Source organism: Pogona vitticeps, chromosome 5 (genome assembly GCF_051106095.1).
Source record: "Pogona vitticeps strain Pit_001003342236 chromosome 5, PviZW2.1, whole genome shotgun sequence".
Lineage (NCBI taxonomy): Eukaryota > Metazoa > Chordata > Lepidosauria > Squamata > Agamidae > Pogona > Pogona vitticeps.
The window spans coordinates 181,520,380-181,537,012 of NC_135787.1; the positions used below are offsets into that span (position 1 = coordinate 181,520,380).

At 40.6% G+C, this 16,633-nt stretch overlaps 1 protein-coding gene across 23 annotated transcripts in view; it reads left to right on the plus strand.

Annotated features, from left to right (window-relative positions):
- The window catches only part of CALD1 (caldesmon 1), a 210,657-nt gene that overhangs the window by 98,955 nt on the left and 95,069 nt on the right, over nucleotides 1-16,633 (plus strand). For 16 of the 23 annotated variants that reach the window (XR_013536792.1, XM_020811389.3, XM_020811393.3 and 13 more), the window contains one exon: nucleotides 6,422-6,531. Coding sequence is in view for 22 of the 23 variants with exons in the window: in XM_020811389.3 (XP_020667048.3) it covers nucleotides 6,461-6,531 (71 nt within the window). In the remaining variant the exon portion in view is untranslated. Of the gene's footprint in view, nucleotides 1-5,339; nucleotides 5,628-6,421; nucleotides 6,532-16,633 lie in introns of those variants that run through there. The other 7 variants (XM_020811391.3, XM_078376379.1, XM_078376381.1 and 4 more) reach the window with 1 other exon arrangement.

The following is a 16,633-nucleotide window of genomic DNA, read 5'->3' on the forward strand; positions in this document are numbered from 1 at the left end:
CACCCTTGGTAAGCAAGGGGAGGGCGCGAAAACGCTGCGCGCAGCCATTTCGGGGCTTCCGGCAGTGTTTTCGCGCCCTTCCCTTGCTTACCAAGGGCGCAAAAACGCTGCACCCCGGCCCCTTTCGGCTGTTCCGGTGGCCATTTTGGACCTGCCGGACAGCTGATCGCAGCCATTTTCGCGCCCTCGTTCTGTGAGGGGAGGGCGCGAAAATGGCTGCCGGCATCACTGTACAGTAAGTAAACGTGCCGATTGGAACGCATTAAACGTAGTTTCAATGGCTTTTTTACTTCCGTACAGCGATGTTTCACACAGTGAGGGTTAATCCGGAACGGATTAACCTCGCTGTGCGAGGCACCACTGTAATGCCAAACCTTGGTTTGGAGCTGCAGCTATACTTCTTCACAAATGTGGACAAATTCTTATTATAAATATTGCAATGCCATTGGTTGATTATAGAGACAATAAAAAATCTGCACAGTTCAAAAATGTAGGTAACACAGAACACGTATCATGCCAGCTGTTCAAACACCAGCTCATTTCCAGACAGTCTTCGGAATCAAAGCCTTGCAGAGTGCAAAACTTGGAAAATTTACATTTTTAGACTTTATCTCCTACCTATCTAGAGACAAATGCGATATGTAATTATAGGTTTGCTACCATGCTTTAAAAGTTTTTAAAAGCACATGTTTGATAGAATGAAAGGATGGGCTGTAGTAAAACAAAACTATTATCAACTGCCCTAGTATATTTGTTTTCCCGGGATTCCCAAATGAGCTGTTCTTTTTGGGAAGAAAAAGCTGCTTGTTATATAAGCTTAAAACAAAATGGTGCATAAGATCGCTATTTGTAATGAGTGTGAAAACATAGCCAAGTTTATACTGGGGACTGCAGATGTGCGAAAGGAACACCAAGGGAGAAATTATAACATGAAGGGCAGTCCTGTGCGCTGGTTGGAGGGATACGTTGGTCAATGCCACCACATTTAACACCACCATGTTTAATTACCCCAATAGGTTACTTGCCTGTTAGAAAAGGGGGTCACAACTTGAAAAAGGTTATGAAACATTATTTTAGGGCCTTTTTCAGCTGGACAGGGTAGTTAAAAATCAAGTGCAGGGAGAGACTCCTTGGAAGATGAGACCTCACTGAGAGTAGTTCAAAAACATCTGGAGACAGAAAGTGGCTTCTGTTGTTCTTATGCTGAACACATTTGGCTGGAATAAGCACTGTGTTGTTGAAGAAAAGGATAATATAATTTAAAGGGAAAAACCAAGAAAATTAGCAGGTGTAAGCAAAGACATGCCTGTCTGTTAAAAACTATAATTTCTTAATTTTAAAAAGAGGGTTCTGCAGAGAATGGTTAGTCCGAGGGAGCCCAGGTGTTGACGCCAAGCTTCATCCCTATAGCTGCCATTATATCTGGGTGGTGTTTTGGTAGCCTTTTGCCCCATAGCCTATATTTTGGGATTGGATCTCTGCCCTGAAGTCCAGGCTCAGAACTACTACTAAAACTGCCTTCCCAAATGCAAGCTTGGATTAAAAGTTGACTTCTGAAGGGGTTGAAAAAAATAAAGAATTTTTCCTCCATCCCTTTAAAAACCAGTTTTCCTTCAACCCTAGCAACTTCTACCATTTAGAGAAGGTACATTTTGCTGGGGCAAACCAGATGTAAACCAGCTGTTTGTACGACGATGGGCAATGTCTGTGGCTGAGGTGCGTGTGGATTGCCCTGCCTTGAGGTGCACCCACACACACACACACCATTGGTGCTAATGTCATACCACCAAAATTCAGCAGTGTGATAAATTGAGTAGTCGTGTGTGGCCTGGGCCGGAGCAATAAAGGGGAGAGATGCAAGGTGTGTGATGGTGGGATCACAAACTGTCTTGCATTTTGCCCATGCTTACGAGAAATTTGAATAAGGGCCAGTGACTCTCCTGTATAGTCTTAAGATAAACTGTTAAATGTTTCTGAACAGATTCTGATAGAAAACAGATTTGTTGTTTTTTCTTTATAGAGAAGTAAAAAAAAGTAAGAGGAGGAATATCACATGGTTCAAGTGCTGGCTTGTGTTGCAGCCTCATGTTCTGTTGTGAGTGTTGAGGTGGTGAGGAGGGCACTAGGAAGAGACTATATTTTGTTGCACAATGGCTTGTAGAATGAAGTCAGTTTATTTTAAAAATAATGTAACTTGAAGAAACATTTAAGGAATGTACTTTTGAAGAATAGTTACATTTGAGGAATGGACAGTAAAGGCTTCTAAAATTTCAACACTCTAATTGCAGTTAACTATTTTTTTTGATCTCTTGAAACTAAAATTGAAATTTGTTACTTTTTAAAAATAATTGTACAAGCTGTGTTTACATTTCTTATGCATTTCCTTCAGAGCAAATACTTCTCAAGCTTTCAAATCTGGCATACCACAATTTGGCTGTGTTCTTTCTTTATGAAATCCCACGTAGTATATCATGATTCATTCTCATTCTCATTCTCATTCTCATTCTCATTCATTCTCTCTCTCTCTCTCTCTCTCTCTCTCTCTCTCTCTCAGACCCTTGGTTGACCATTCTGAATGACTATTTTCCCACACACATGGTACACTCTCCTTCATAGGACTTTTTAAAATAAAGGTTGGATGTATTTCCTGTTTTCGCAGGAGTCTGGACTGCCAGATCTACAATTCTATGGAACTGCTTGACAATTAAAATAACTGGGTGAGGTCTTGCTCAGATATTCCTGCTGTTAGAAAAGCAATATGTAACGAAATGTTGCAGTATGGAATGCTCCTATATAGGATTACAACCAGAATGCTAGCCACCTTCTTCAACAGGCAGAGTTTGCTTCATTAGGGATCTGTCCTGGATTGCTGCTCTTGCCTGACTATGTACATTTCCCGCCAATTTATTTTTAATTTTGGCAAAACTGAATGTTCTCCCTATTGTTCGTCTTGCATGTGGATAGTCTTGCCTACCTAGGGCCCCATACTTGGAGACTGGTTCCTTATTAGTATGCTGCAGCCTTTCCCTGTGTAAAAAAATAAATAAATAAAATTGCTCAGCTTTATGCTATGTAATTTATGAAACAGGATTCCAGCCACAGTGTTATACAAATCAATGTCTTATTTTACTGTCTTCCTTGAAGATGCATGCCCTCTATTTTAGTGATGTGTAAATAGCCACATTAGTTGGAAATGGTGTTGTTTTGGATTACCAATTGTAGCATTTCTGACCACTGACTGGGCTGGCTGGGGCAGGTGGAAGCTGATATCTAAAACATTTATAATGCATCAGAGATTCTGGTGGGAGGCCTTTTCTGGAGTGACACCCTGACTTTTGGAATCTCTCCTTAGAGAAGGCTTCAGAAATCTGCTTTATTGTCACTTAGGTGTCAACAGTGGTGCTGTTTTATTTTGGTATAATGGAATTCTGGATATTTTATTATTATTTTTAAAGTTATTGTAAACCATGTTGAAGACTTTTTAGTGTGAAAGTCTGGACATTTTTTTTAAAAAATAAATAAACTAAATGTAAAGCGGTGGCTAAGTGTCACAAAGGCTGAAGAGGTTTCCTCCTTTACAGGAAGTACCAAGTAGCAGCATTGGTTTGCCACCCGGTGAGGGAGGCACCATGGGAAATTAAGCTGCCAACCTCTGGCTCCACAGCCAGAGACCTAAACCATGGAGCTATAATGCCTAACATGACTTTAGGGTGGCCATGGAACCTCTTTTATAGAGGACAGACCTTATTTTAAGGTGACCTCTGGTTGAAAGGCTAGACAATGGCATTATATTGTTGGCTGTTTTATTTTCAACCCCCTTTTAAATTATACCTAGCATGGAATTGGCCTTCTTCACTGACACTGGATTGACACTTTCATAAACACATCAGCACACCAAGATCTCATTCCTGATCCGTCCCTGACATTTCAGAACTGATCAGTGGATAAATAAAGTTTTGATTTTTTTTGCTCCAATGTGCATTGCTTTACATTTGTAGTGAAACGCATTTGCCATTTTGCCGCCCATTCTCCCAGTTTGGAGAGATCCTTCTGGAGCTCTCCACAATTCTTTCTGGTCTTCACCACTCGGAATAGTTTTGTGTCATCTGCAAACTTGGCCACCTCACTGCTTATCCCCATCTCCAGGTCATTTATGAACAGGTTGAAAAGCACCAGTCTCAGGACAAATCCCTGGGGCACATTGCGCTTCACCTCTCTCCACTGTGAAAATTGCCCATTGACACCTACTCTCTCTTTCCTGATTCTTAACCAATTCTCAGTCCATAAAAGGACCAGCCCTCTTATCCCCTGACTGTGGAGGTTTCTCAGTAGCCTTTGGTGAGGGACTTGTGTCAAATGCCTTCTGAAATTCCCGATAGACAATGTCCACTGATTCACCCTATCCACATCCCTGTTGATCTTTTCAAAGAATTCTAAAAGGTTTATGAGGCAAGATATACCCCTACAGAAGCCATGCTGATTTCCCCTCAGCAAGGCTTGTTCTTCTAAAGCCAGCACTCAACTGGGAGACTGACAAATCTTGTGCTGAGTGCTTTCTGTGGGGGATTTATGGAGAGAGCCCATATCGGTGGCTTCCAGCTAAGAGGGACTTCAGACATGGTTCTGAGGGCTTCCCTCTGTAAACAATTGTTCATTTGAAAAGCCTCCTTGCTTAATCAGTATAACCTTGTTGGTGCCACAAACTGGGACAACATTTTAATAAAAGAATAAAAAGTAATATTGATGTTGACCTCTTCCCCTTCTTCCTGCTATCTAATGTATTAAGTGCTGTTACTGTGGTATAATGGAAAATATGAGTCCAGCCCTATTCAGTCGTTCTTAAAGCAGGTGTATTTACCACAGGGAAGTGCGTCGCCCCTGCCCTTTCCTGTTTCCATTTTTTTCCTGACAAAATTGAAAACAGAGGGGTTGGGGTTAGAATGGCCGTCTTTACCCTGTGGAAAGTATACCTGCTTTATTAACAACTGAATAGGGCTTGTTTCCTTCCTGACAATGTGTTATTCAGTAAAGACCCGAGTAGAGGTCTCCAGTCTCTGTGCACTGTATTTGAATATTAAGGTACAGCCGGATGGGTCTCCCTCCTCTTTCACCTTGCCTCCCTCCTATTGCCCGAATCCTGTATACAGTATATGTATACAAACACAGTGAGCATTAATTAAGCCCACAGAATTTTTTTTGTCTCTTTTAAAAAGTCTAGGTTTCCCCCTCCTCCTTTTTCTTGACTATAAATGCCTGAACTTGGAATAAAGAGTTGGAAATTTTGTAAGAAAGGGGGGGGGGGGGAAGCAATTTGAATGCAGAGTCTAGGGTAGAATTCCAGAGGAAGTTGAGGGCCTCCAGCCCTGCACAGGAAGCAATCTCGGAGCAGACCTTAAATGCCAGATTCCAGGCAGAGTTTAACTAACCACTGACAGCTCTGTAAACAAAGCAGGGACAAAAAGAGAACAGCTTTCCCTTTTCTGGTAGTCATTTTAAGTTTGGGGCCTGCAGGAGAATACTCCTATATTTGTCTCGATAGGATATAAACCAAAGTCCGAAAAGGGTTTTGCACATGAAGGAGCTATAAGGCAGCAAATATTTCATGGAGTAAAAGCATCAGGAAAGAGGTATGTGCATATTTAAACGGTGGAAATTAATCTCCCCGCCCATCTCTCAACCCTCAGCTTTGCTTTTGTGAAGGAGGATTTAGAGCAAAAATTGCTTTGACTGGATGATATTTTAAAGCATCAAGCCTCTCTCTCCCCCTCCCATTCTACCGTGGATTATTCCAAAATGTGATATTTTAACTTTGTGGCTACAAGACAAAACGTCTTTCACATCTAGGATAATATTTTGCTAGAATATATATATATACTGTGTATATAGAGTATATTTTAAAATGTCAGTTCTATTCTTGCTGTTTTGCAAGCCAACAGTGGTACAATGGTGGTGTTAGAAGGAACTAGCCTCATTCGCAGTTCTAGTATTTGAACTAGCATTAAGAAATGTGTGCTGTGTGTCTTTTTCAGGTTGTGCTTAGTAATTATTTATGCATTGTGCTCCTAAATTTTCTGCAGTCTGTTTTTATTTTAATTTGAGACTGGAATTCCAAAATGGGTTGCATACATGTCATGAGGTGCATAATAATATATAGATAAAAGATGTAAGATATTATAGCTATATCATCTTATCTTATTATTATCTCTTATTCTAGCTATAAGAATAAGATGATTGTTAGCCCCAGTGGCTCTGAAAGAATCTGGTTTATTATGGAGGGAATACAAAGAGGAACTGATTTTGGAACTGATTTTTAGAAGGGAAGCAACAGTTTGATTTGGTCCAACTAATTAAAGGCATACTTTAATCTCCGTGTCTAGTACTGACATATTTTCCTCTCTCTTTCTGTTGTTTTAAACATCAGTCTGACTTGGGAGGGTTTATCCAGTCTTGAAAATACACCATGGACGACTTTGAACGTCGCAGAGAACTCAGAAGGCAGAAACGAGAGGAGATGCGCCTAGAAGCAGAAAGGTAATGAATACTTTAATTCTATTCTGAAAGGCTGTCTGATTTGATTTTTTTTTAATTAGCTGTTTTAAAAGATATCTCCCAGTAAAATATTGGGGTGTGGATCAAACCATGCTTCCAATATTTACAAAAGTGTTTGCACCGATCTTCAACCACTAGGCTTTTCTTTAAACTCCATTTGCTTTCTATTGTGCCTTGAAAGGGAATTACTGAAGGAGGCAGACAACAGAAATGAATCTGGTTGGTGTTTATAGGCCTTATTAGAAGGGAGCAGAAGAAGCTGGTAATAGCTGTGTTTAAAGAGTCTAATTACCGTCATATAGGCACAATAGTGTTGGGAAGAGCCTACCACGAAATTACAGGGTGTTTGAATAGGAGCTGGTTTGGAACATTTTTAATGCGTTCTAACAGTATGTTATGTAACAGTAAATACCATTACTTATTATTAGTGGATAGAATTTCTCATTCCGGTACAGCCTTTCTGACTAGATCCTATGGAACTAATGTTTGCTTCTTTTGTTTCCTATTACATTGGTGGAAGAGAATCAGCACTTGGTTTTTAAAATAAGTAATGATTATGGATCGTGACTGCGTTTGAGTAGAGATCCAGACAAAGGGCTTTTTAACACATCCTGCCCTGGTAGAAATGCGAACTGGCCGTCTGCCAGAGTTCTTGTCTTATATATCTCCTGTGTTTGTGTGAGCCAAGAGATAGCCAAATGGGTAGGACCAACTGAAGTGCATACAGGGCAATCTGTGTAGAAAATGATTGTGGCTAATTAGTCTGATCTGATGGACTACCGTAATGCACTTTACATGGGGCTTCCTTTGAAGCTGATGTGGAATTTTCTGGAGGTCCAGAATGTGGCGACCAGATTTGTCATTGGGTTCAGGAAAATGGACCACATCACTTCAGCTCTAGTCCACCTGCACTGGTTACCAGTCTGCTTCTGTACCAGGTTTGTTTTGGTTCCAACATACAAGGCCCTAAATGGTTTGGGACCTAGTTACTTGTCTGAATGTCTTTTGCCAAGTCCAGCTGCGCATCTGACTTGATCCTCACAGACGTCACGCCTACCACTATTGACCCCTTGAGAAACCCAGAAAACAGCAACTAGAAACTGGGCTTTCTCAGCAGTGGCGTCTCCTTTGTGGGGCAGGCACCGTCCCTTCGTACATTCAAAAGGCTCTTGAAAACTGAGCTGTTCAGAGGAGATTTTGGGAAGGTTCTCCTCAAGTAGTGGGGACAATGGATGACGGAGGAGAGGAATATCATAGTGTATGATTTGAAATGGTTGTTGCCATCTGCCTTCTTGTTTGTTTATTCGTCATATTGTCTAGTGTTTATAGTAATTCTATAATTTATGTTTTATATATATTTTTGTTGTACACTGCCCAGAGTAGCTATTTGCTAGATGGATGGTATATAAATTGAATGGCTGGCTGGCTGGCTGGCTGAATGGATGGAGGGAGGGACGGAGGGAGGGAGGGAGGGAGGGAGGGATGGATGGATGGATGGATGGATCCCACCACCTCATTCTTTTGCTAGGGCAGCAAAGCTAATCGTAGATCAGATCCAGTAGCTCTTCCATCTCAGGACAGAATTTTGGAACACGTAAAATATTAAGAAGTTCATTTGGTGTACAGAGATTACCATCTCTTCCAGTCTCTTATTCTTCCCTTCATCATCACCATAGAATAACCCCAGCTCAATTCCAAACATCTGGAATGGAGTGACAGTTGTCAAAGTGTCTCCTTTCTAAGTAAGTGTGAGCCTCAAAACCTCTCTGTTTCAAAGTTGGCCATTGTGTAAGAGACATCTCCATCTCCCATAGAAATTTGAAAAACACATTTTGAAATGCTGGATAGCTCAGTGGTTTAGGCATCTGGTTGCAGAGCCATAGACTAGGAGTTTGACTCCCCAGTGTGCCTTTCTGACAGGGATGGAATTGAGTGGTTAAACCTGCTGTATTGCAGCCAAAACTGTGCTCACGGCCTGGGGTTCAATCCCAAGTAGCCGGCTCAAGGTTGACTCAGCCTTCTATCCTTCCAAGGTCGGTAAAATGAGTATCCAGCTTGCTGGGGAGGCAATGTGTAGCCTGCATAATTAACTTGTAAACCGCCCAGAGAGTGCTTGAAGCGCTCTGGGGTGGTATATAAGCAGCATGCTTTGCTTTGCATTTCTAAGATTGGTGAATTAATCATCATTATCTTTAATAATATGCCACTGCTAGTGTATTTAATATATGCACAAATAGTAGACATTATAGGTAGGATACTTTATGGATAACATGGAGTTTTTGCCCCACAATGACTAAATCCTCTCGTGCGGCTTCACGTGCACATCACTGATGTTGTGATCAGCAAAGGCAAATCAGTGCTGATTAAAGGCAAATTGATTATGATTAAAGGCAATTTGGGGTTGCACATGATTCATACACAATACAACAACATTGTGGGCCTCTCAAATTCCCAAAGGAAACCTTTAATCAGAAGTAATTTGCACAACATCAGTGTTGTGCATGTGGAGCCATGCAACAGGATTTAATCCAGTGTCTCTTTGGACTCTCTTTTGGGAAAAGTATAATATAATGTAATTGGTGACATGACACTATTAGCAGCTGTGTCTCTTTGCTCCTGCTTCACCTTATTTGCTGATGAAGTAAGTGAGGATTATATAGTAGCTGTGGCTACTGTATAGTTATGGTTGATGACAGGTTTCCATGTTATTTTGTTGATAGCAATGAAAGGTGGAGACTGTGTTTTTCCTTCTTCACAACCTTTTTATTACAGCCATTATTCAGCAAAGCTGAAGGTCTTCTTCTGAATTCTGCCACCTTCTGAAAGCCTGTGGTTCTTACTGGTGCCTTTTTATTCAAATAGACAAAGACAGTGCCAATTATGAGATGAAAATGGGTAGAACGTACTTTTATGGAAATTCTTTCATCCAGAAACTTTGAACAGCACACCAACAGCAGTATACAGGACCTGCCTCTTTAACATAGGGACTTAAATGGCAATATTCCCCTCTCTTTTTTAAATGGAATACATAGGGAAAATCTATATGTTATAGTCATCATTGAAGATTGATTAGCTATGCTACCGTAACTAATTAAACAATTGGTATAATATCCACAATATTTCTATATTTTAAAACATACTATAATAGGGATTTCAGTGGAATTTTGCTTAATTGAACTCTGGCTTGAATTGTTATAGTTTCAGTATCCCCACCCAACCATTCTTCCAAATCCCCTTGATTTCCCAGCTTAGCTTGTTTGGCAGAATAGGGTGGCATGATAACTGGTATTTTGAATTCCTTTGTACATATGTGTCCAAAATCCAAGATGGTTGCATCGGTAAGATTCTCTGAATGTGCTCATCTTGAGAATTTGGTAGTTCTTCTCATTTGTTAGTTCACAAACAAGGAACAAGGTTCTTGAGATGTTTGAAGACTTCTATTATGATTCCCTTTAATTTTCTTCAGGATGAGCATAATTAGCAATTTCAGCTTTTCCTTATAGGACTCTTAAGTTTTCTCCTGACCCCTTACCACCCAAGCTTGTCACCTGCCAAATATTCTGGGCTATTAATGAGTAATCAATCCAAGAAGTGATATACAGTAGCTGCTCAGTGGCCAAAGCTGTACCAACAGAAAACACAATTAAGTTATCTCTAGTGTTTGAAGAGGCTAGTCTGAGGTTTAAGTGATTCTGTCTTTGCTGTTTCTTTCGGGGAAAAAAGTTGAAATCCTTTTAAGGGTGACAGAATTTTAATGTGTGCTTTTGCTGCTTTTAAATTTTTATTTTTATTTGAATGTCTGGTTTTGGATTTTATTGCTTTTGATTGGTTATTGTTATTAATTGCTACAAGCTTTATTTTAACTCCATTGTGTCCTTCTGAAATGGATGCTAATTTCTTAGTGTTCTGTGAACAGAAGAATGGGTACAAATATTAACTAATGTTGTATAATAAACTTCACAGAAAACCAATGAATAAACAAATAATGAGAGGGGAATAGTCCAGAAATTTAAAAACAAAATCACTTTGAGGAATGCTCCCCCTGTCTTCTCCCAGGTCTGGCAGAGTGATATGATAGAAACAATCAAACAAATAAATCGATATACTGTATTGTGCATGGCAGTTACTAAGCCACTTCATTACATTTCTGTTCACAAAGCCCAAGGCTACATACATCTCCTCCCTGCACTAATTTTTACAACAATCTTTTGAGGTGGATCAGGTTTAGAGAGAGAATGAATGGTACAAGTGAGTTTCACAGAGCAGTAGTGAAACCTTGAACTATTGTACTGTAAATCTCTTTGGTCCCTCTCTGGTAGAACTCTTGTGCTAGAAACTATTGGAAACAGGAATGCAAAATGAGTAAGGCCTGCACGAAATAATTGGAGTGTGGACAATTTCTAGAAGACAAGGGAAGAGTCATTCCTTTTCTGTTTCTCTCCCTGACTAACCCCGATTTCTGGATCCCCTCTCTTGATAACCAATGAGCATGCTCGGTTTTCACCGGACTGAAGATTTTGCCCTTGCCCCATATTTTTCTGAAGATCCTTTTGTACTTCTGCAGCTTTTGAGGTTCTCCAAAGCCTGCTGGTATCTCCCTCTTCTGCATGCATAGTTTTGATGTTGATCTGAAGTGAGCTGGAATGAATTTGGCTGAACAGGCCTCACTCTGAGCAACAAAAGAAAAACAGTTAAAGGGTGCTGAGAGGCTGGGAAACAAAATACTGTAATTTATCCAGAAATAAATCACCAAAATGTATAATCACAGGACAACACATTTTCCTTCCTGCAAAAATAATTATAATTAATTCAAAATAAAGATTCTTTGCTCAAAGTTCCTCCATAATTTGTAATAGAAAAAACAACAACAGTATATTAACTTAAAATGATTTAAATTTATTCTTTTGTTTTGGTCTGTAACTGGTGCTGTAGGCCAAGTAAAATAGCAAATGCTGCAATTTTCATTGAGCGCTGAGGCATCTAGGGGGAAGTAATTTCTTTCAGTCCAAGGTTCACTACTGGCTAAAGAGGTCACGAAAAGGAGACTAAGTGGAGGGCTACTAGTGACTGAAATCTGAAATAAACAAACAAGCAAAAAAGTTAAGAGGCTACTTGGAATATGAATTTCCTTAGAGCTTGTTTAAATATTCCTCAGGGGCAGCCGTTTTTTTTTTCCATCAGCTTTCTGAGCATGACTGAGAGAGTCTGTACACAGATCCGTGGACTCTTGAAAAATGTAGCTATGGGGTGTTGCCTTTTTTTCATTCTCAAATTTAAAAAATTCAGGATGATGTAGACATTGCTGCAAATTCAACACCCACCCACCCCAGCAAAACACCATTGTCTTTGTTATTTGGTGTTACAAGAAAATTGAAGAGCCAGCCAGCCTTGATGCAGTTTGAAATAGGCCCAATGCCACGGTGTGACCCAAGTGGCATCTTGGAGTGTAATATTTTTAATGAGACAGCCAGCGCAGTATAGAAGATAAAGTGTAGGAGTAGAACTAATGAGGTGTGGGTTCAAATCTCTGTTCAGCCATAGAAACTCACTGCATGCTTGGTGACGGTATTAAATGACTTGTTGAACATCTCACATACCTCAAAAACATGACTGTATTAGGGTTGCCAGAAGTTGAAAGTGACTGGATGTATTTGTAGGAGACAAATAGTGTCACTAGCCAGCATTCTGGGAAGTTGACAGTGAGGCTTCAAGAGGGTATGCGCAGCTGCTTGAGCCTAATGTTCATCTCAGCACTGTTCTGCAGTTGTTGTTTTTTTGCTGTTGGAGCACAGGTGACTGGCATTTAAATTGGCTCATAGTAATTTTCTACGTCCGTTTTATCAAAATGATTGCCACTGAGTATTTTTTTTTTTCTATTGTGGAGAGGTCATGGAAACCCTGTGATTAATTCTGGACTAAACAATCAGTCAGAAGATAACTCACAAGATAATGCTGGATACAGGCCCAGAACATTGATGCATGTAGGTCAGTATTGTCTACAACAGGTTCTGCTGTCGACAGCAGTCTTGTGCTTTGTGTTTAATGGAGGATGTAGTCCATCTTGTTTGGAGGGCAACTAGGTGGCCGGAACTGCTTGGTAAGAGGGCCTTCTCAGTCTTTTCCAGCCCTACCTGTAGATAGCAGGGATAGATGCTTAGCTTGAGAAGCATGCGTTCTTCCACCCAAGCTGTCCTTTTCTCCTGAGGCGTCCAGACAAGAAAACAGTTCAGAACAAAATGTCTATTTAACAGCCCCTTCTGGGCATATGTAAACTACACAACGGTACAGCCAGAAGATTTATTTTCCAGGCTCCAGCGGAGGACTGCCAATACCGTTGTTGTAACTGAAAAGGCATTTCATTAAAGGGCTTTGTTGTTTATGACCTTAATTTTTGTCTGCTGATTTACAACAGTGATGTAAAGAGACCCTTAAGTGAGTGTAAGTAGTGTAGCTATTTAAGAAAATATTTGCACTCGCTGGAAAAGCTAGCCATTGAAACCATTTCCCTGGAGACTAGAAGTCTAAGAATTTAGGGAGACTGTGTATGCATCTGTTTGTATCTTACATGTATGGACTATACATCTCTTGGGTTTTTTTCCTAGCCTGATCAAAATGTTATTTCCACCCCACTCACCTGATCTTCCTTCTTCAGATGATCTCAAGCTTTGTTTTAAAGCAGTGGTTCCCAACCTTGGGTCCCCAGATGTTCCTGAATGAAAACTCCCAGAAGCCTTCACCACTAGCTACTTCCACGTTCAAGCTCCACAGATTTAGTGGAAGATGAGAAATAAAGAATTGCTAGAGCTGTATATCCATAGGTTCTTCCTGTAAATATGGTTTGTGCAGACAGAGCTTTTGCATGCGTAGTTAGCAAAAACAAAGCAAACTGCTGCTTATATACTTCCCCATAGTACTTAAAGCACTCTTTCTGGGTGGTTTGTAGTTTCATTATGCAGGCTACACATTGCCCACCGCAGTAAGCCGGGTATTCAGTTCACTAACCTTGGAAGGACGGAAGGCTGAGTCAACCTTGAACCGGCTACCTAAGCTTGGGATCGAACCAGATCGTGAAAAGAGTCTTCATTGCAGTACTGCATTTAAACCACTGTGCCCTGAGGTTCCTTAGAGTGGGAAGCCAGGCCAACAGATCCAGTTTTGCTACTGATGTCCAAGTCATGCATTTAATGGAGACATGGAGAAAAGTGAAAGAACAATACAGTTTTCTTTTGGGGAGTATAAAATGTAGTTCAATGGGGAGACTTCATATTTCAAGAGAACACTTACTTCGTGGGTAGCAAGACTGACTTTCCTGGCATTTCCACTTAAAAGGATCAGTGCTAATTGGATTAAGATAAAATGTCTTGATCCAGAGAAATCAAAGAAAATTGCACCATGTGCTGGGAGGAGGGAGGGAAGGTATTATGGGGAGCCACCTAAGGGCAGCAATAAGGAAATCTTTAGCTAACTGTGGGTTGCAAGCATTTTTCTTCTGAGGAAGGGTTTACACTGTTATTAGTTTTGCAGTCTGACCATAAATATGTTTACACAGCATAGGTTCCACTGAGTTTAGTGGGTCTTCTTTAGGAGTTCAGACTTCCAGAGAGAGAACAGTAACGTCCTTATGCTGCTGTTGATTTATAAGATAAGACAGGAAATATTATGCATTTGTTTAATCTTGTAAACAAGCATCCCCTGATAGGTTTACTTTTCAGTCACAATTGTGGCTTTCAGCCACATTGGCTTGTGGTTCAAAGTTACATTCCAGTCTTAAGCCTGTTTATTCTGAAGGAGATCATACTGATTCCAGTGGAAATTTCCAGGTGATGTGCTTAGGATCACAGCTTTAATAGTTATGGTCCTGTAACACAGTGGTCCCCAACCTTGGGCCTCCAGATATTCTTGGACTTCAACTCCCAGAAATCCTGGCCAGCAGAGGTGGTGGTGAAGGCTTCTGGGAGTTGTAGTCCAAGAGCATCTGGAGGCCCAGGGTTGGGGACCACTGCTGTAACATGATAAATGTTTGGGGGCCATGATGGCTGTAGCTTGAGTGCTGCTGCTTAAATGAACGGGAGAAAGGGCTGTGTTTGAGGTATGTGATATCATATAGGATATAGGAGAGGGCTTAGACAGGACTCATAAAAGGGAGGATTCCTGGTTGAGGATCTAGAGTGAGATATTTAAGGAGTGGTTTTACCAGTTTGAGCCTTCTCCCCATAAGGTTCCATGGCTGAGCAGGGATTTGAACCCAGGTCTCTGGAGGTCTAGGCCGCTCCTGTATCCACTGCATGACACTGAGCATCTTCCTTTGTTGGCACCGACTGTTTTGAGTCAGTATTTAACCTATTGCTGGATTCCTAGGTCTTGATGTCTACCAGGAGTGTGGCTGATCTGGTCAGGTCGCATGGAGGACACGTTTCACACTCTACTCATCCGCTTTGATCCCTGAGAGATTAGTTGGTTAGACTCAATTTCTGGCTATTTGCACCTGGGCTTAGATGCAGCAGCTGGCATCAGTCGGGGCCTCACTGTAGACTGGAAACTAGTGCTGGGTGATCCCTGTCGGATCTGAGAAAACCGCTGTTGGCAATGTCTGCTTTATGGCTTTCTGACCCAGCCCTCGGTACAATGATGTCTAGTTAGGTTTTTGCAGTGTTTGATCGGTGCATACAACATGTGGATCCGAGATTTAGCAGGCAGAAAAAAGATGCAAATGAACTGAAGGAAGCGGACGTTATGACAGAGTGCAGGTGCCTGCGGTTTTGTGTAGACTTCTAAAATCAGCTACCCATAAGTCAGATAGATAGCACGTTAATTCCACTGAATAAACAAGACTACATAAATGTAACCTCTGTTTCCAAAGGGAAATAGGAGCAAAGAGAATTTGGGGGAGCACCTCTCTTTTGCTGCTGTCCTTGAATTGTATTACACCTCAAATGGTAAACTATGTTCTGAACTTGAGTAACAAGAAAGGGTCTTCTCAAGCCTTCAGCTTACTGTATATTACTTTTTGCTACTTTCTGCCGTTGTTCTACGTGTTGTCATATTTATTTTTAAATGTAGCCTGCTCTGTTGCAGCAGGCTTAGCCAAGAATGAAAAGTGTGCAGGGTTAGGTTTTGGTTTTATGCATGAAGTCCCAATGAAGACAATGGTTATTTGCATGCAACAGGGGGGCTGGGTTTGGCCTGCGGTACTTGGAGCCCAAATAGTGTGTAATTCCTGTGGTATTTTAGGTCTTCATGCAGATGGCTCTGTTTGCAAACATAGAGGAAATGGCTGGAGGTCCAGTGATTTGTCTAATCCAAATGTTCCTAACAGGAATCTCTGCTATTGTAAGCAAAGAGGTCCTTCCACAAACAAAGTTTTGTTAATTCAGCTGTTTCTTGAATCTTGGTGGTCAGCAACTGGAGGCTCTTGGACAGAATCCTACCCTTTGAGGAATACTATATCCAAACAGTTAGCTAGCTACCTAATTTATTTATTTGTAATAAATAATATTCCGTGATTGATTGATAATAGAAAGAATGTTCCATGAATCATGTTTAAGGTAGCAAATAACAGTAATAAGTACACAATTAAATAAAATAGAAATAGTAAAAGGCTGTAATGGAACTATTGAATTCAAAAACGAAAAGTGGTAAATGGAGTTACATCAGAACAAAAGAACAGATAAAATGTCAACAATATACTCAGTAATGTGAGCGTAAAACAAATAATCTTCATGGTCAGAGGCCTGCTGTCCATATTTCTGTCTTTCTAGCATCTCATGACTACAGCCTCCCTTTCCCTCTGCATTAGTGGCAAAGATATAAGAGCCTTCAGAGGAGGTAATGATATTGATCTATTAATGGAGAGAAGGCAGAGTGCTCGACATGTGGCAAAATAAAGCATTTGTCCTCACTTAGTAGTTCTTATATTGTTATACCCTTTCCAGAGATCTCAGGATATAAGACAGAATATAATATCCTAAATAGATCAGTCGATCAGTCAGTTCATCAATCTATCAATAGCTGGGACTCACAAACAAGTTGTATCTTGACCTAAGGCATGTTGTGTGTTTAAGAGAATAAAAGCTGAACTAGACAA